Source organism: Schistocerca americana, chromosome 5 (assembly GCF_021461395.2).
Source record: "Schistocerca americana isolate TAMUIC-IGC-003095 chromosome 5, iqSchAmer2.1, whole genome shotgun sequence".
NCBI lineage: Eukaryota > Metazoa > Arthropoda > Insecta > Orthoptera > Acrididae > Schistocerca > Schistocerca americana.
The window spans coordinates 313,183,475-313,204,869 of NC_060123.1; the positions used below are offsets into that span (position 1 = coordinate 313,183,475).

At 45.6% G+C, this 21,395-nt stretch overlaps 1 protein-coding gene across 1 annotated transcript in view; it reads left to right on the forward strand.

The window, feature by feature from the left end:
* LOC124616337 (integrin alpha-PS4-like) overlaps window positions 1-21,395 on the forward strand; it is a 68,354-nt gene that overhangs the window by 16,409 nt on the left and 30,550 nt on the right. Inside the window, exon 3 of the mRNA XM_047144644.1 lies at window positions 393-453. Coding sequence (XP_047000600.1) covers window positions 393-453 — 61 coding nt within the window. The remainder of the gene's footprint in view (window positions 1-392; window positions 454-21,395) is intronic.

Consider the following 21,395-nt stretch of genomic DNA (forward strand, 5'->3'; position numbering starts at 1 on the left):
ACTTTATGACATTCTTCTCAACTGAAACAGTCCGTGCAGTTGGGTCAGGGGGCCACAACTTCATACTGCCAAGTTCTTTGCAAATTTGACTCGATATTTAATCAGTGAAATAACATCATACACCCTCTCAAACCGTGAAGTTTCATTTCGTTTGCTTCTTTGGGTGCTTCAGTTTTTTTGTCAGGCAGAGCATTTCATTATATCTGAGGCTGCTCTACAATACATCTTGCCTACGCAAACCATGTTGACAATCTGCTCGGTAATGAGAGATAATATATCTCTCCCATCAGTCACTGCACTGAGTGTCAGCTTGGCTTGGGTGAGCACCACTGTCTCTCTAATATGTAATCGAATTGCTCTCCATTGTCATTAAACATAATCTTTGTGTACAGGCAAGGGACAAGCTTGAACCAGTACATGTCAAGGTCCGGGGAGAAATTCGGGATAAAAATGGTAAGTATGTTAATTTTAGTTGCTGTGGTTATTAATTCTTGTAACTTTCAAATTTTTATTCCGCTGGAGTTATTTTTGTGTGGGTCATCTTATTTAGCCCCTCATGTGTTTGAGGTGACTGCTTCCTGTATTGTTTATTATTAAACTAACAGCTGAGTGGAAAATAGGCCGTTAGTTTATGGAAAAGCCCATTGTCAGTATAAAAATTAATGTGTAACTTTTCCACTTATATTGTTGCAAAACTCACAAGAATTCTCGTTTCACTAGCTATCGAAAGCCCTTAAAAACTACATTTCACAGAAAATTTTGTGGTTGCTTAAATATCGTTTTAGAAATGGAAGTTTAGCATGTTAATCATATGACAAAATAATCTCCTATTTGCTTGCTATCACTTTCCAAAAAAATTTTTTGTTATCTAAAATTGTTTAAGAGATACAAGGGATAAGGCGAATATTATTTTCTCGCCATTTTGTCTAGAATGCAGACAGATAGCGATATCCTTCCAAGTTTAAAGAATGGTTCAATATGTTATATACGTTTCATATGCAGCAACATATGTCGTAACATGCACCAAATGTTGATTCATAGTGACCCATATTTCTCACTGCAAATTGTAAGAACTTCTTGCAGTACTTTACCTACTCTCTAAAATCCCAATAACTATGATCCTTAACGAAATGATAGGAGTTCATCATGAAACTGACAACTAAAACTACAAGATGTGAGAGAATCAATTTTATTTTCGAATAGTTTCTTTAAAACCGTTTGAGAAAGATTGCCGATCGGCTGGTGGGCACGTGAAATTCTTCTTCAACTGAAGAGTTAACCGGCGTTGTCTGACAGTTTCAGCCCTGCAGGCTGCCACGTTAGACCTCAAAAAGGATTCCTGATTGTCCAGTGCAGGTAGTATTCAGGGAACCTTACAAGGAAAATAGTACCGAATCTATCAAGCAAAACGCGGACAGGTCCCTGCATGCAGCTGGTTAGCAGCTGACAGAGCGTGCAAGGAAGTCGTCGTTCGAGCCATCAAGTAGATTAATGGAGAATCTTATTCCATGTGATATCGACTTTCAGTACAGGATAGGTGACGCTGGGGAGTTGATACAGGATTGCAGGCCGGTGGCGACCCAGTGCAACTCGGCTGTCACACATGCACCCCAGTTAGCTGGTGACAGTCCTCAGCATGTGGCACATGACCCAGTTACACAAATTGCTCCACAAGCACCCTGGAAGAAGTGGGCGTCTTTTGAGGAGATCCAGAAATCGATCCAATTTTGCATCTATTCACATAACCGGAAGTATGGTCAGCCAGGCCGTGAGCCATTGATAAAAAAAAGGTGGTAGTCACAGGGATCAATGTCTGAAGAATACGGCGGGGGTTAGGACTCCCCATTTCAACGTTTGCAAGTATGTGTTGATGGGTTTTGCGACATGCGGTCGAGCATTGTCATGTTGCAAAACTACTTTTTCATGTCTATCGCTGCAGTGTGGCCATTTGTCTTTCGTGCTCAGATCAAATGCGTCAGTTGCTTTCGAAAACGGTTTCCTGTTATTGTTTCCGTAAGTTTCAGTAGCGCCGAAAACCTTTCCTTCACCCTCCCCCCCCCCATGTTCGTCTTCGACGTCAAAATCACTGTTCTTGAAGCGTTAAAACCATTCTCTGCACGTTCTTTCGCGAATAGGTGCCTCACCATAGATGTTCCCATCATTTTATTTTAAAACTAACCGCAAATGACAAAAATTGGGCTCACGAGTTGACGTAAGCAATCAGTAATAACTTTATGATGCTATCACAAATCGCCTAATATTTTGAAGGCGATATATTTCAAATGCCTGTCCTTATTGTATGACACGTACGAACTACCATGTGCACCACCACATACCGATACTGCCAGCTATTGCAAAACGGCGGAAGCAAAGTTGTAGACATAACACCAAGAGGACACTAGCAGTTCAGATGTTGCTCTGGATGTTCAACATTTCTGATGTGTAACACAAATACCGCTTGTTCCCTAGCCAAGCCAGTCGCTCCATTGAATATCCCTGGGATTTCGTCTGTCAGTGACTTACTCTTGACTCTCGTCGAGTAACTTGACGTTGAGCTGAAAGTGATATTCTTCAGTCACATTTATTCTTATCTTATTTGATTCTACGATGTATAAAAGCAATCCAAAATTAGCACACCGGACAAAGTACTGGTCACCCCCTAAAAAGAGGACACTGGTCTCTTTGGAGTGGTAATGGTATAGAACTGCCATCAGACGGTCTTGTCAACCCTCAACGCTGACTTAGGTATCGGCAGTAAAGTGGTTTGTACCTGAGTCGGTTGTGTGGTAACAACACAATAAGATGAGTCGCTGTGGAGACGTGACTTAATGAGAGAAAAGGGCTATCTTGTTTGAACTTATTGATGACCATACCATGAATAAACATACCAGATTTGTTGGTGTACCAACACAGACTCTCAAACGTGTCTACTATGTTTGGTGCACCACTTGCAGTCACGTAATATGGCTTAACAACAGTGGTCGTAGAAAGATCCTAACAAACATGGACTCGAGATTAGTGTCACGCCCTGTCACTGAAAACTGATTTCGAAACCTACAGGAATTGTTGCTGTCAGTGAATACATGTCAACCAATATCAGCGCTAACTTTCGGGAGAGAACTGCATTCAGTCGACTGTTCAAGTCGGGTACCACACAGGAGGCCATTCCACGGTGGGGGAAACAAACTGGGCTATAGATCATTGGAGGTGTATAGAGTGGGACCCAAGTGCCATTTTTCAAATAATGCTAGGCGTCGAGTGCACTGATTGGACAATGAGGTGTTTAACCTGTAGTGTGTGGAGTGTGTAGTTCAAGTCGAACATACACTGCACAACCGAATTAATGAATCACTTTTTCGAAAAACCGTAATTTTCTCCCACTGAGAGGAATAAGTTTTAAATTTGGCTCAAAGGTGCCTACAACCTTGCTCTGTAATGGTTCAGAAGTGTGGCGCCCTCAAGCTCGGTGACGCTTCAAACAGCAAGGTATCCACACTTGCGAAAAAAAGGCACTAAATTTCAACAAAATTCTGACCAATGCCACTGTAGACGTGTCACGTGATGGAGAGGTCATCGCACCGCCTCTTTTACACATTACATCCCTTCTTTTGATGCCTCTGCGACGGAGGAAAGAATCGCGACGCCCAGTGTTGAAATCACGCGATGTTGTTATGCATGGCCGACGAAAAAATTTCAGACACACCACCATTCAGAATCGAAACGAACAGGCCTCAGGGAGTGACACAAACCGTGCCAATAAAATAACCCCTGTCCTTGAGACGTTGATTCCCACATTCTTCACGTCGTAAACGACAGTTCACAGTGCAAAAAACAACAGTAAGATGTTTCCGACAATCTTTGATAATGCTAACACCCTCAGACGTTTCACCCTTTCTGTATGTACTCATAGGCCTGCATCGCCATGGAACATGATCACAGCTCTTTGGAGGGCACCAATACCCGAATTTTTGCTCTTGTGGATAGGTTGGAACCAATATGGACGATTTAAAACCATTTGACGATATTTGAACGTGATTCGAAGCAGCAAAGGAGCCTTATGCTTTTCAGTGCTCCTGTTTCACATCCCTCTAAGATCCCCCAGTCCCAAAAAACACTCGATAGCAACTACCCGCATTTATTGCGACTTTTAAAAATGTATTTTTACCAGTAGCCTGAGGCGCCTGCAGGTTCGCCGCCACTTGACTTGTATGAGGTCAGTTGCCTACCTGCAGGCTCTAGGAGTATATTGCAGGTCTTCTCTTTAATGGCACATTATTAAAATATTGGATAAATGCGAACGGATGCCACCTAAGGTTTTGCAAACTAGGGAAACGTAGAGGGACCCTTCGCCGTTGTACTCCTGTGTGTGTCAATGTCGCACCCCTTTGTGATCACGCCACAAGGGGGTGTGAAACAGGAACAGTGAAAAAGCATAAGGACGCTTTGCTGCTTCAGATCACGTTCAAGTTTCGTCGAACGGTTTTGAACAGTTTGTAGTGGTTCCAACCTGTACACGAGAGTAAAAATTGTGGTCTCTCTGCGCTCCAAAGAGATGCGATCATGTTCAGTGGGGATGATGATGACGATGATAATGTTTGGTTTGGGGGGCACTCAACTGCGCGGTTATCAGCGCCCGTACACATTCCCAATTTGTGCACAGTGCAATATAGTCATTTAAATGAATGATGATGGAATGATGAGGCCAACACAAACACGCAGTCCTCGGACAGAGAAAATCTCCAACCCGGCCGGGAATTTAGTGGGGATGCAGCTTCTGTCCAGAGAGAAGGGTTAAAACGTCCGCAGGTGTCAACAGTGTCTCAGGTTGTAAAGAAAGTCTTCTTATTGCCCATCACACTGCGAACCGTCCATCTCGACTACGAAATACACCCCTGGAAATGGAAAAAAGAACACATTGACACCGGTGTGTCAGACCCACCATACTTGCTCCGGACACTGCGAGAGGGCTGTACAAGCAATGATCACACGTACGGCACAGCGGACACACCAGGAACCGCGGTGTTGGCCGTCGAATGGCGCTAGCTGCACAGCATTTGTGCACCGCCGCCGTCAGTGTCAGCCAGTTTGCCGTGGCATACGGAGCTCCATCGCAGTCTTTAACACTGGTAGCATGCCGCGACAGCGTGGACGTGAACCGTATGTGCAGTTGACGGACTTTGAGCGAGGGCGTATAGTGGGCATGCGGGAGGCCGGGTGGACGTACCGCCGAATTGCTCAACACGTGGGGCGTGAGGTCTCCACAGTACATCGATGTTGTCGCCAGTGGTCGGCGGAAGGTGCACGTACCCGTCGACCTGGGACCGGACCGCAGCGACGCACGGATGCACGCCAAGACCGTAGGATCCTACTCAGTGCCGTAGGGGACCGCACCGCCGCTTCCCAGCAAATTAGGGACACTGTTGCTCCTGAGGTATCGGCGAGGACCATTCGCAACCGTCTCCATGAAGCTGGGCTACGGTCCCGCACACCGTTAGGCCGTCTTCCGCTCACGCCCCAACATCGTGCAGCCCGCCTCCAGTGGTGTCGCGACAGGCGTGAATGGAGGGACGAATGGAGACGTGTCGTCTTCAGCGATGAGAGTCGCTTCTGCCTTGGTGCCAATGATGGTCGTATGCGTGTTTGGCGCCGTGCAGGTGAGCGCCACAATCAGGACTGCATACGACCGAGGCACACAGGGCCAACACCCGGCATCATGGTGTGGGGAGCGATCTCCTACACTGGCCGTACACCACTGGTGATTGTCGAGCGGACACTGAATAGTGCACGGTACATCCAAACCGTCATCGAACCCATCGTTCTACCATTCCTAGACCGGCAAGGGAACTTGCTGTTCCAACAGGACAATGCACGTCCGTATGTATCCCGTGCCACCCAACGTGCTCTAGAAGGTGTAAGTCAACTACCCAGGCCAGCTAGATCTCCGGATCTGTCCCCCATTGAGCATGTTTGGGACTGGATGAAGCGTCGTCTCACGCGGTCTGCACTTCCAGCACGAACGCTGGTCCAACTGAGGCGCCAGGTGGAAATGGCATGGCAAGCCGTTCCACAGGACTACATCCAGCATCTCTACGATCGTCTCCATGGGAGAATAGCAGCCTGCATTGCTGCGAAAGGTGGATATACACTGTACTAGTGCCGACATTGTGCATGCTCTGTTGCCTGTGTCTAGGTGCCTGTGGTTCTGTCAGTGTGATCATGTGATGTATCTGACCCCAGGAATGTGTCAATAAAGTTTCCCCTTCCTGGGACAATGAATTCACGGTGTTCTTATTTCAATTTCCAGGAGTGTATGTGGGAATCAACGCGCCAAGGAAAGGGATGGTGTCATTGACGCCCTTTATGCCTCTCCATGAGGCCTTTTCGTTTCTGTTGAGCGGCGGTATGTCTGAAACGTTTTCCTCGGCCAACCATGACAACAGCGCGTGGTTTCAACGCTAGGTGTCGCGGTTTTGACCTTCATCTCAGAGGCGTCAAAAGAGTTAAGAGGGGCTGTGACGACCGCATCGTACGACACCTCTACGGTGTCGTTGGGAAGATCTGTGGTGAAATTTGGTGATAACGTGACATTATCAACCCACGTTCAACGCCACACGAACTTCTGAGCTGTGGCCGTTTTTCCGCGTGTGTTGCCACATCGCTGTTCGAAGCATCGACGAGACTCAGGGTGACGTCGCAGGGCGCCCCACATTTACATCATTACAGGGGAAGGTTGCAGCCAACTTTGAGTCAAACATCAAAGTTATTCGTCGGAATGGGAGACATTTAAGGGGTTTCGAAAAAATGATCCTTTAATTGGGTTGCGCAGTGTAGTTCTGCGATGCTTTGAGGGTGTTTCTCGTACCATTAGTAGGCCAACACATTCATGTTAGCGTAAATAGGAACCGACTTGTTTATTTTAACGTTCTCTGACAGCTATCTGTTTACAGTGTACATAAAACAGCAATAACCAATGAGAGAATGTGCTTGGTCATTCCTTCTGTTCTGTTCACCGTGTCCTATCACTCTGCTACCTCGTGTGTCAGATGAAGTCGATGATTGCTGTCGGTAAAGCAACAACTTAGATTCCTTTTCGTTTTTTTCGTTGTTTCTCTGGGCAGCGTATTTATTTGGTAAGACAGAATTTCCTAAATTAGTTGCGAAAGTGCCCAGAAAAGTGGTAAGACTATTACCATCCTGCTAAGAAAGCCATGTACTACACGTTAACGAATAGCACCTGAATTTATCCAGATCGGATATTATCTGCATGTACCAAAATGTAACGCTATTTTTGGGTTTGTAAGCGATTATAACCTCCAAAACGATCTAGGTAATTAGTAACTTTTATCCCATGTTTCTCTGTTCCCTGAACAGAACTCTCGTTTCGTGTAATAATTCCTTTAGTTCTTAACGGGAATTAGTAATACTTTTAGCGCAAAAGATGTAGCAATAAAAAGAGAATCCGCAGGCTGATTTTAAGGTTATTTGTTTACTGTTTTGTAAAACATTGAAAAAGCCGCAATGAAGCCCCACTGCGAATACTGGTCTCAAACAGGGGATGAGTAAGTTGACGTCCGTAAGCAGCTGGAAATCGCCTTGGCTATTGTTAAACTGCCGCTCGGGATTAGCCGAACGGTCTGAGGCGCTGCAGTCATGGACTGTGCGGCTGCTTCCGGCGGAGGTTCGAGTCCTCCCTCGGGCATGGGTGTGTGTTCAAAAATGGCTCTGAGCACTATGGGACTTAACATCTGTGGTCATCAGTTCCCTAGAACTTAGAAATACTTAAACCTAACTAACCTAAGGACATCACACACATCCATGCCCGAGGCAGGATTCGAACCTGCGATCGTAGCGGTCGCGCGGTTCCAGACTGAAGCGCCTAGAGCCGCTCAGCCACTCTGGCCGGCATGGGTGTGTGTGCTTGTCCTTAGGATTAGGATAAGTAGTGTGTAAGCTTAGGGACTGATGACCTTAGCAGTTAAGTCCCATAAGATTTCACACACATTTGAACATTTTTTTTATTGTTAAACCATTGGGAGCTTCCTAAGAGTCGGGTACCAGACATACCAAAGGTACCTCAAGTTTTATCCTCTCCTGTGATCCTGTCTGTAGTACAGGACATAAGAGATCTATCGGTATTAGTCCACTAGAGTGAGAGTGGCGAATCAGCAGTAGAGCTTGGCACCCCGTACAGAGGAGGCAGGGGCAGAAACCTCTCAGCAACAAGTCTGAGGTCCTGTCTTTCACTAAAAACGAAACTGGCAGTGAGATTAACGTCACCTGTTTCGGAAACCAGCTGTGTCGTGAGTCAAGACGAGGCAAATGCAATAGGCTAAAGGTCAATTAATCGTCAGTAGTTCAAATGTACTTCTGATGAAAACTGCCGATACGGACACCAGGTGCACTCAGTGGAAGTGGGGTTCTGTGTTGCTCCATAGCACTAATAAGACATCATTGAATTAACAGCATTTATTTCCGAGAGTTTTACAATCACTCTGTGTTCTTCCCAGAGCGACCTAGCAGCGGACATGCTGTGCTCGCCTTGCACAGGTGATGATATGATGATGATGATGATGATGATGATGATGACAGTATTTGGCTTGTGAGACGCTCGACTATTTGGTTATCAACGGTCACACAATTTCCTAATCTTTTCACTGTCCAGTCTCGCCACTTTCCCGAATGATGAAATGATGAGGACAACACAGACACTCAGTCCCAGGGCGGAGAAAATCCCCGACCCGGCCGGGAACTGAAGCCGGGAACGTTGCACAGAGGGAAAGGGTAGTGTGTCAGCGCCCGGCGAGGAATATGTTGGCACAGCCCCAGGTCAATGGCGAGGCCCCGTCGCCGGAGGGTGTGGCGGCCGGAGCGTCACTGCAGCCTGTCGTTGCTGTGGACGTCTGTCCGAGTCTCAGCGCTCTCGTTGAGAGCAGCTGCGCTTAGGAGCGGCCACAATAATCTGCATGCCCCTGTTGTCAGTTGCTGGGTGATGTCGTGTGGGCAGAACACCCAACTGCGACATGGAGGATAGACTAAGAGGCGATGCCAACATGCAGCTAGTAAGGTAGTACTTTTACTGCTCCCAAAGTAACCCACTCGCAGATGGGCAGATCGGTTCTTCATCCACGGAGGGTTGACCTGCCCCTTGTGATTGTCAGGAATGTAGCTCACAGAGGTGATGTTTGTTTGGTTTGCCGAGCGCTCAACAGCGCTGTCACCAGCGCACCGAGTTGAAGTTTCGTCCACAGCCAGATGGCTGCGGACTCCAAGCAGTGGACTCCAAGCTGGCAGCGGCTGGCAACACACTGTCGTATTCACCAGGTAATCCCCAAAACTAGCTGGCCTTCCATCCGTATCAGCGATGGAGATGGAGTGACCAGACTCTGAGAGTGAGCGGAAGGTACATCTACATCTACACGGATACTCTGTAAATCACATTTAAGTGCCTGGCAGAGGGTTCATCCAACCACCTTCACAAGTCTCTAGTATTCCAATCTCGTATAAAGCGCGGAAAGAATGAACACCCATATCTTTCCGTACAAGCTCTGATTTCCCTTATTTTATCGTAGTGATCGTTTCTCCCCATGTGGGTCGGTGGCAAAAAAATATTTTCGCATTCGGAGGAGAAAGTTGGTGATAGGAATTTCGTGAGAAGATTCCATCGCAACGATAAACGCCTTTCTTTTAATGGTTTCCAGCCCAAATCTTGTGTCATTTCTGTGACACTCTCTGCCATATTTCGCGATAATACAAAAACGTGCTGCCTTTCTTTGAACTTTTTCGATGTACTCCGTCAGTCTTATCTGGTAAGGATCCTGCCAATAAAACGCAGCCTTTGGTTAGCCTTCCCCACAACATTTTCTATGTGTTCTTTCCAATTTAAGTGTTCGTAATTGTAATACCTAGGTATTAGTTGAATTTACGGCTTTTAGATTAGACTGGTTTATCGTGTAACCGAAGTTTAACGAGTTCCTTTTAGCACTCATGTGGACGACCTCACGCTTTTCGTTATTTATGGTCAACTGCCACTTTTCGCACCATTCAGATGTTTTTTCTTAATCGTTTTGCAGTTTGTTTTGATCTTCTGATGGCTTTATTAGTCGATAAACGACAGCGTCATCTGCAAACAACCGAAGACGGCTGCTCAGATTGTCTCCCAAATCCTTTATATAGATAAGGAACAGCAAAGGGCCTATAACACTACCTCGGGGAAAGCCTGAAAACACTTCTGTTTTACTCGATGACTTTCCGTCAATTACTAGGAACTGTGACCTCTCTGACAGGAAATTGCAAATCCAGTCACATAGCTGAGACGATATTCCATAAGCACGCAATTTCATTACGAGCGAGGCGAGGGTTTTATGGTAGCCGAACATACCATGCCCATGTACTGGTGTCAGAATGTGCTCCTGTTTTGGAACCAGTCATCGTTCTTGGCTGGCCTAATGTTTAGCTTCAGAGCTACAGGGTGTCCTTTTATGCAAAGTTTACAGCTTGAAAAGCATTTTTGCATCGTTCCTAGGTGTGGTAACTACATCCAGCTCATTTGACAAAATTATCGTTTTGTACGTTCTGCCCTGTTGGGAAGATGCTGAATCACGTGTTCTTGACACTGTCTCTCCTACAGTCTGAGGCAGAAAACTCACTATGGTACTTGTTTGTATTTCAGCTCTTCCGAGTGTTGACATTGGTTACGCCACTGTCACATACTGGAGGGATGTAGTCCACTTAGTGTTGTCAAAGTTGGTTATTCCTCAATTACAATTCTGCTGTGAAAAAAAGGAACTATGCCTATCGTCTGGAATGAAGTCATACAAGGATAATTTCAACGACTGGCAGAGAAGGCTGAGAAGATCAGGCTTGCACACATTGTTATAACGAAGCTCACGACTTGCAGCATTCTTCTCAAAACAATCGGGGCCTCCTGACACTGAGACAAGTGGAAGCACTGAACCAAAGACTTAGAAGGTTCTGCGACTTCCTGCACTTATGCCATAGGGTTGATAATTGTACAATTCCCCTAAATGGCCCATGTGTGCACTATACATCAGAGGCTGCTACCAAGGTAATTGACTGTTTGTGGGGGTGCACAAAAGGATTTTTTTTAGATTAGGCGACTTTCCATCCAGTGTAGATAAGGATAGCTGTAGGGAACTCGTAAATGTCAGTATAAGATACAAAAAAAATACGCAATACAGGCGAGAGTGTTAAAATCATTGTGATTATCTGCCGAAGCATTCTAAACGAAGTGCCAGAGTTTGAAGTGATCCATTATACAAGGCATGGAAAGCTGGTTAAAGCCTGAATTTGATAGCAGTGAGATATTCGATGATAACTTAAGTGCATATTGTGGTGTCACGGCCAGACACCACACTTGCTAGGTGGTAGCTTAAATCGGCCGCGGTCCATTTAGTACATGTCGGACCCGCGTGTCGCCACTGGGTGATCGCAGACCGAGCGCCACCACAAGGCAGGTCTCGAGATACGATATAGCACTCGCCCCAGTTGTACGACGACATTGCTAGCGACAATACGGACGAAGCCTTCCTCTCATTTGCCGAGAGACAGTTAGAATAGCCTTCTGCTAAGTCCATGGCTACGACCTAGCAAGGCGCCATTAGCCTTACCTAGTTTGAGAGTTATCGTACAAATGTCTCAAGAAGAACGTTGTAAACCAACAAAGAATAAAGTTAAGTATATTCCAAAGCTACGTATTTTCTTTATAGCAGTCATAACGTATCCTGTTGCAGACTTGACGCCAGTCGGCGTGTATGTACGCGTGCCTTTCGGCTCCCTTCTCAGTGTGGCGTAGCTAGCTTGTTACGCCACAACACATATCGATAGTATAGGTCATTGGTAAAAGGAGGCGGCATATTAGTCACGGAAAACAAGAAACTTACTTTCAATGGGACTGAAATTGAAACTGTATGCGAGATTGTCTGGGGAATACTCAGTATCAAAGGTGGACATAAATTTATATTCGGATCCTTCTATCGACCAACAGACTCCAAACCTCAAGATGTGAGTTCCCTAATCATATTGTTATCGTTGGAAGAGACTTTAACCATCCAAAAATGCAACGGGAAAATTACAGTTTTGTAAGTAGTGTGCGTGACAAGATGTCCTGCGAAACATTACTCAATGCTTTGTATGCTACCTACTTAGAACAGATTATTCAGAATCCCATTCATGTTGGGAATATATTGGATCTAATAGCAACAGACTTGACCTCTATGACGATGTCCACTGTGAAATTATCATCAGTGACCATGAGGCAGCTGTAGCAGTAATGATTAGCAAAGTACAAAGATCAACCAAAAGAAGTAGAAGACTTTCTATTTTTAGTGACCTAGATAAAGAGGCAGCAGCATCGTATCTCAGTGAGGAATTCCAAACACTTAGCTATGGAGAGGAGCATGTAAAAGGACTGTGGCTTAGGCTTAGAAGAATAGATGACCACAGACTTAATAGATATATACCTACTAAAACAGTTCATGGTGAGAATGACCCTCCATGGTGCTGTAACTTCCTGTGTACACTTTGTGGTTCCTTAGTGGATACAAGAGTACGGAACAGACGCAGTTCGTGGACAGAGAAATCGGGTATTAATTTATTCTACGTCTAATATCAAATAAAAAGTAACAAGTAAATTTGTTTGCTGCAGTTGCAGCGCCAGTTGCTAACAGTTGATACGAATGTTGAAAAACATACACGTACAAAGGTTTACAATTCAGTTCTTCTTCAATACAATAACGGTTCTACAGATGAGGAACCCTGATCGCTATGAAAATCTGTAAATGTTATGAACTGCAAACACACAAAATTAGTAGTCAAAAACGTCATTGGTCCCGGGTTCGAAAACCGCCATCGCTTAGATTTTGATTAATAGTTAACATTGGCAGTCGAAGACTTCCAGCGTAAGAATTCACCATCATTCTGCCAATGGCCTTGTCAAAGAGGGCGGAGCAGCAGACAGAGGTTCAGGGCACTCTCCTGCCCTTGGGTTGGGAAACTGCCCCTAAAGGCGAAAGAATCAGCAATGATCAACGCACGAGGATGCAGAAGACAATGGAAACCACTGCATTAAAGACACATAACGTGTATTCACAGAGAATGTGGCCTGTAATTAAAAATGTGTCACGATGATCTCTTCAATTGGCAAAAGATTCAGGAATAGTTCCCCGTTCGGATCTCAGACGGCGGACTGCGAAGAGGAGGTGACCCTAAGAAAAAGACTGAATAATCAATGGAATGTCAGAAGTCTGAACGTGGTAGGTAAACTAGAAAATCTGAAAAGGGAAATGCAAAGACTCAATCTAGAAATAGTAGGGGTCAGTGAAGCCAGATGGAAAGAAGACAAGGATTTCCGGTCGGATGAGTCAACAGCAACAGAAAGAGATATAACGGGAGTAGGATTGGTTATGAATAGGAAGGTAGGGCAGAGAGTGAGTTACTGTAAACAGTTCAGTGATAGGGTTGTTCCGATCAGAATCGACAGCAAATCAACACCGACAACAATGGTACAGCTATATATGCCGACGTCGCAAGCTGAACATGAAGAGATAGAGAAAGCATATGAGGATACTAAAACGGTAATACAGTACATAAAAGAAAATGAAAATCTAATAGTCACAGGGAACTGGAATGCAGTTCTGGAGGAAGGAGTAGAAGAAAAGGTTACAGGGAAATATGGGCTTGGGACAAGGAATGAGAGAGGAGAAGGATTAATTGAGTTATGTAATAAATTTCAGCTCGTAATAGCGAATACTCTGTTCAAGAATCACAAGAGGAGAAGTTATACTTGGGAAAGGCCGGGAGATATGGGAAGATTTCAGTTAGATTACATCATTGTCAGGCAGAGATTCCGAAATCAGGTACTGGATTGTAAGGCTTACCCTGGAACAGATGCGGACTCAGACCACAATTTAGTAGTGATGAAGAGTAGGTTGAAGTTTAAGAGATTAGTCAGGAAGAAACAATATGCAAAGAAGTGAGGTACGGAAGTATTGAGGAATGACGAGACACGCCTGAAGTTCGCTAAGGCTGTAGATACAGCAATAAGGAATAGCTCAGTAGGCAATACAGTTGAAGAGGAATGGACAACTCTAAAAAGGGCAACCACAGAAGTTGGAAAGAAAATATAGGTATAAAGAAGGTAACTGCGAAGAAACAATGGGTAACAAAAGAAATACTTCAGTTGATCAGTGAAAGAAGGAAGTACAAAAATATTCCGGGAAACACAGGAATATAGAAATACAAGTCGCTGAGAAATGAAATAAATAGGAAGTGCAAGGAAGCTATGATGAAATGGCTGCATGAAAAATATGATGAAGTCGAAAAAGAAATGATTGTTGGGAGGACAGACTCAGCATATACATAGGAAAGTCAAAACGAACTTCGGTGAAATTAAAAGCAAAGGTGGTAACATTAACGGGAATTCCACTGTTAAATGCAGAGGAGAGAGCTGATATGTGGAAAGACTATATTGAAGGCCTCTATGGGGGGGAAGATTTGTCTGATGTGGTAGAAAAAGAAACAGGAGTCGATGTAGAAGAGATAGGGGATCCAGTATTAGAATCAGAATTTAAGAGAGCTTTGGAAGAATTAACATCAAATAAGGCAGAAGGGATAGGTAACATTCCATTAGAATTTCTAAGATCGTTGCGGGAAGGGTAACAAAATGACAGTTCATGTTGATGTGTAGAATGTATGAGTCTGGCGACATACCATCTGACTTTCGGAAAAATATCATCCACACAATTCCGAAGGCTGCAAGAGCCGACAAGTGAGAGAATTATCGCACAATGAGCTTAACAGCTCATGCATCCAAGTTACTGACAGGAATAATATACAGAAGAATGGAAAAGAAAATTGGGGATGGGTTAGATGACGATCAATTTTGCTTTAGGAAAGGTATAGGTACCAGAGAGGCAATCCTGACGTTGCGGTTGATAATAGAAGCAATACTAAAGAAAAATCAAGGCACTTTCATAGGATTTGTCGACCAGGAAAAAGCGTTCGACAATGTAAAATAGTGTAAGGTGTTCAAAATCCTGTGAAATATTGGGATAAGCTATAAGGAGAGACGTGTTATATACAATATGTACAAGAGGCAAGAGAGAATAACAAGAGTGGACGACCAAGAACAAAGGGTGTAAGACAGGGATGTAGTCCTTCGTTCCTACTGTTCAATCTCTACATCGAAGAAGCAATGATGGAAATAAAAGAAAGATTCAGAAGTGGAATTAAAATTCAAAGTGAAAGGATGTCTACTATAAGATTCGTTGATGATATTGCTATCCTGAGTGAAAGTGAAGAAGAATTACGTGATCTTCTGAATAGAATGAACAGTCTAATGAGTACAGAATATGGATTGAGAGTAAATCGAAGAAAGACGAAAGTAATGAGAAGTAGCAGAAATGAGAACAGCGAAACATATCAGGATTGATGCCTACGAAGTAGATGAAGTTAAGGAATTGTACTACCCAGGCAGCAAAATAATCAATGACGGACGGAGCAAGGAGGACATAAAATGCAGACTAGCACTGGCAAAAAGGCCATTCCTGACCAAGAGAAATCTACTAGTATCTAACATAGGCCTTAATTTGAGGAAGAAATTTCTGAGAATGTACGTTTGGGGCACAGCATTGTATGGTAGCGAAACATGGACTGTGGGAAAACGGGAACAGAAGAGAATCGAAGCATTTGAGATGTGGTACTACAGACGAATGTTGAAAATTAAGTGGACAGACAAGGCAAGGAATGAGTAGGTTCTGTGCAGAATCGGAGAGGAAAGGAATTCGTGTAAAACACTGACAAGGAGAAGGGACAGGATGATAGGACATCTCTTAAGGCTTCCATGGTAATAGAGGGAGCTGTAGAGGGCATGAAGTGTAGAGGAAGAAAGAGACTGGAACACATCCAGAAATAATTGAAGACTTAGGTTGCAAGTGCTGCTCCGAGATGAAGTCTGACACAGGAGAGGAATCGTGGCGGGTCGCATCAAACAAGTGAGAAAAAAAAAAAGAAGTCGATGTTTGAACTTAAGTAGAACCGTCGCTGGAGCTCCGGAGAGGGGATGCTTGCATATCATTGTCAGCGGCGTAAGCATTTGTGGCAGCGCCGTCATACCGCGCAGGTCGCATCCGAGGGGACACGTAAGAGAATTGAGGATGCTGCAGAGGGTCCACGAAGACTAGCCGAGGAGACAGCGTCGATGACCATGGGAGAGGCGATCTGCGGTGTTGATGGCAATGGCGTCGCAGATGGTCAGGCGTCGACCTCCGTCGGCGAGACGGCCGCAGGTGGACGCGCCGTTCGGTATGCTGCGTAGGAGGCTGCGTCACGGTGGCCGGACGCTGTGATGTGAAGAAAGCCGAAACAGTTTCATCTGCGGCAGGATTATTGAATTCACTGAGTCTTACATGATTTTGGTGGCGCTGGTACGTCCCTGCACCCGTAAGTGGTATGCTGCACACTGCCAGCTGATATGAGAATGCCAGGTTCTCACAACTGTGGCTTGTTGTACACTCGATATTGAACTCTGCCGTTCGGGTGAAACTTTTTGGGGAATTCTGAAGTTAGCCGGCCGGGGTGGCAGAGCGGTTCTAGGCGCTTCAGTCTGGAACCGTGCGACCACTACGGTCGCAGGTTCGAATCCTGCCTCGGGCATGGATGTGTGTGATGTCCTTAGGTTAGTTAGGTTTAAGTAGTTCTAAATTCTAGGGGACTGAAGACCTCAGATGTTAAGTCCCATAGAATTAAGAGCCATCTGAACTTTTTTTTTTAATTCTGAAGTTGGAGCAGAGCGGTAAGGACGCAGCAAATGCAGCAAGCTCTGATGTCCTCTTGCTGGCGAAATGTCAGGTGCAGGCAAAGTACGATATGAAATCAAAAATATGAGCAAGGCATCATCACACGAATGTGAAGCTCAAAATTTTGACTTCTGCGTCGTGAATGTTCGAACGAAACGTTCGACCTTGCCGTTAGACTGCTCGAGCGTTTGGGATCCCTATCAGGTCGGATTGAGGGAGGACATAGAAGCAATTTAGAGGTGGGCTGCTAGATTTGTTACGGGTAGGTTTGATCATCACGCGAGTGTTATGGAAATGCTTCAGGAACTCGGGTGGGAGTCTCTAGAGGTAAGGAGGCGTTCTTTTCGTGAATCGCTACTGAGGAAATTCAGAGAACCAGCATTTGAGGCTGACTGCAGTACAATTTTACTGCCCCCAACTTACATTTCGCGGAAAGGCCACAAAGATAAGATAAGAGAGGTTAGGGCTCGTACAGAGGCATATAGGCAATTTCTCCCTCGTTCTGTTTGGGAGTGGAACAGGGAGAGAAGACGCTATTTGTGGTACGAGGTACCCTCCGACACGCACCGTATGGTGGATTGCGGAGTATGTATGTAGATGTATGTAGATGTAGATGTAAGGTGCTGTCCTGACATGCTGTATTCTATTTTGATTGCAAATTTGTGAAAATTCCTTTCAAGAAAAAGGAAGTTAAATGTCAAGAACAGTTGTTTGTGGCAAGCCTTTGAGAGAAAATACATAAGCAAGCGCCTTGATAGCGCTGGCGGTATTGGTGAAATGCATTTGTACAACAAAAGGGTATTTGCTGTAACATTGACCATAATCAACCAATGTGTTTGCCAAAAGGAAGCAGTGCGACAATGTGCCGTCACAAATCGTATTTGCTTAACTAAACCAATCCATGTACAATGATGACGCGCCAGCCGATTGGTGCGAACCCAGTGTCCTCTGAGTAGAAGACTTAACACTTGCTGTTGCAACGAGGCGTCGTTAACACTCCTGTCTGTTAGTTAGGCGTGTGAAGCAGAATTAGACAATTCACAAGAGGGAAACCGCTGCGTTTCACAAATTACCTTTGCACTAAGTGATCGGGAATATATTTTTGAGAGCACGGTCGATCTCTCCGCGAGTAACTTTTTAGTAATCTTAGTGACTGGTCATGCTCCATGGTTTGTGCGACCCACAGTGAATCAATTAGAAAAGAATCCAGCACTTGCGAACCAGAAGAATCAATCTGTAAACGAGAAGCTTCCGATGCGTCAAATGCTGCAAGTGTGCCGACAAGTAAACGACACAATATGTCGGCATTTGCATGTTGCGCCATCGGGCGGTACACAATTTCATACTGGTAATTTGACGTTAATAGAGGCCAGCACTGAAGCTTTTCCGCAGTGCGCTCGGGAACTTGTTTCGACTGAAGAAACAATGCAGGCAATGGCTTATCGTACGTGAACAGGAAAAATTTTCTGCCATACAAGTAATGACGACATTTTGTGACACCATATATACTATAGTCAGGGCTTCCATCTCCAGCTAACCATAATTAATCTGAGCTGTGTTCGAAGTTTTGGAAGCAAATGCGATGGGGCGTCCTGTGCTCCCAGTTTCGTGGAATAAAACCGCCCCAGTGTCATGTGACGAGGCATTTACAGCAAGAACAAGTCGTCTGAGCGGATCGTAGTGCATAAAGAATGTTGATGGAGCAGTGCATTTTTCAGTCTTTGAAAAGCTTGGTCACAGTCTTTCGTCCAACGGAACGGAATATTTTGGCGTCTCAGGCGATTCACAGGCGCGGCAATTTACGCCACGTAAGGACTAAATTTCATGTGAAAAGTCAATGCTCCGAGGACACCTTCAGCTCACGTAAATTCTTACGAGATGACTATTTCTGAATTCCTTGCAAATGTTCTGTCGATGGACGAGCGCCACTGACGTCGATGTGTCCTACGTAAGTATTCAGTCGTTGTGTGGAAAAATACACTCCTGGAAATTGAAATAAGAACACCGTGAATTCATTGTCCCAGGAAGGGGAAACTTTATTGACACATTCCTGGGGTCAGATACATCACATGATCACACTGACAGAACCACAGGCACATAGACACAGGCAACAGAGCATGCACAATGTCGGCACTAGTACAGTGTATATCCACCTTTCGCAGCAATGCAGGCTGCTATTCTCCCATGGAGACGATCGTAGAGATGCTGGATGTAGTCCTGTGGAACGGCTTGCCATGCCATTTCCACCTGGCGCCTCAGTTGGACCAGCGTTCGTGCTGGACGTGCAGACCGCGTGAGACGACGCTTCATCCAGTCCCAAACATGCTCAATGGGGGACAGATCCGGAGATCTTGCAAGCCAGGGTAGTTGACTTACACCTTCTAGAACACGTTGGGTGGCATGGGATACATGCGGACGTGCATTGTCCTGTTGGAACAGCAAGTTCCCTTGCCGGTCTAGGAATGGTAGAACGATGGGTTCGATGACGGTTTGGATGTACCGTGCACTATTCAGTGTCCTCTCGACTATCACCAGTGGTGTACGGCCAGTGTAGGAGATCGCTCCCCACACCATGATGCCAGGTGTTGGCCCTGTGTGCCTCGGTCGTATGCAGTCCTGATTGTGGCGCTCAACTGCACGGCGCCAAACACGCATACGACCATCATTGGCACCAAGGCAGAAGCGACTCTCATCGCTGAAGACGACACGTCTCCATTCGTCCCTCCATTCACGCCTGTCGCGACACCACTGGAGGCGGGCTGCACGATGTTGGGGCGTGAGCGGAAGACGGCCTAACGGTGTGCGGGACCGTAGCCCAGCTTCATGGAGACGGTTGCGAATGGTCCTCGCCGATACCCCAGCAGCAACAGTGTCCCTAATTTGCTGGGAAGTGGCGGTGCGGTCCCCTACGGCACTGCGTAGGATCCTACGGTCTTGGCGTGCATCCGTGCGTCTCTGCGGTCCGGTCCCAGGTCGACGGGCACGTGCACCTTCCGCCGACCACTGGCGACAACATCGATGTACTGTGGAGACCTCACGCCCCACGTGTTGAGCAATTCGGCGGTATGTCCACCCGGCCTCCCGCATGCCCACTATACGCCCTCGCTCAAAGTCCGTCAACTGCACATACGGTTCACGTCCACGCTGTCGCGGCATGCTACCAGTGTTAAAGACTGCGATGGAGCTCCGTATGCCACGGCAAACTGGCTGACACTGACGGCGGCGGTGCACAAATGCTGCGCAGCTAGCGCCATTCGACGGCCAACACCGCGGTTCCTGGTGTGTCCGCTGTGCCGTGCATGTGATCATTGATTGTACAGCCCTCTTGCAGTGTCCGGAGCAAGTATGGTGGGTCTGACACACCGGTGTCAATATGTTCTTTTTTCCATTTCCAGGAGTGTATTTCTGAAAATTACACTCAAGGCCCGCCTCAGAGAGAATTTGAAAAAGGCAGTCCGGATTATGAAGGTGTTGTTCCAATATTTGTCTGGAGACGATTATGTTATCAAGGTAATTAAAACAAGAAGGCACGTTACTTGTTCGAGAAATGTTTTAATCGACGCAGACGCGAAAGCACATTCGAAAGATAGGGGCTGATATTCAAACAAGCCAATATGAGTGTTCAGAACAATAATTCTCTTTGTCTCGTCGTCCAATGGTAAATTAAGATAGGCGTCTGCAAAATCAGTTTTTGAGAAGAACTTTACTCCCGCTAAGCGATCTAAAATTTTCTCAATATATTGGAGCGAGTGGGAATCAATAACTGTCTCAATTTACCGTGCGTTTGAAATCCGTACTAAGACGAATGTTCCCATTTGGTTTACGAATGCCGACTAAGGGTGTTGCGCACAGAAATAGGTTTTAAGACACCAACAGATTCCAGTCGCTGAATTTATGTAATAACGTCGTCGTTAATGCATGCGGCACAGGCAGTGAGCGGCAAAATTTGGGGTGCGCATTAGCTTTCAGCGTAATGTGAGCGTGAAAATCTTTTGCACATCCCAGAGTACCATCGAACAAATGTTAATGCTTGTCACAGGGTTGTTGGATTGTGGCATATGAAATTTTTGTGGCGATGACATGCACATTTTACTGTATGTCTAATTCGAAGGAAATACACGCATCCTTATCGAAAATATTTGAACTCGTGCGTGAGCGAACTACACTGACGGACACTTCTTCAGTCGTGTTTCTGTGTTTTTCAGTTCAGTGGCACGTTCCAAACACTGGAATGCTGTCGCAGTTGCGCTGTTGTAAGCGATGAGGTGCAGATTCGATGTTTGCGAAGGTGGTTGGCTGATGTTTTCGTGTGTATCTAGATTAAGCAACGTGACAGAAGCTCTGATATCTGTTCGACAGTCGCAGGTTCGAATCCTGCCTCGGGCATGGATGTTTGTGATGTCCTTAGGTTAGTTATGTTTAACTAGTTCTAAGTTCTAGGGGACTAATGACCTCAGCAGTTGAGTCCCATAGTGCTCAGAGCCATTTGAACCATTAGCCATCTGTTCGACAAGGTACTGACTGCTTACAAATTTGCAATGTAATCCACAATTTTCAGCGTTTTCTCGGAATACAATTGTC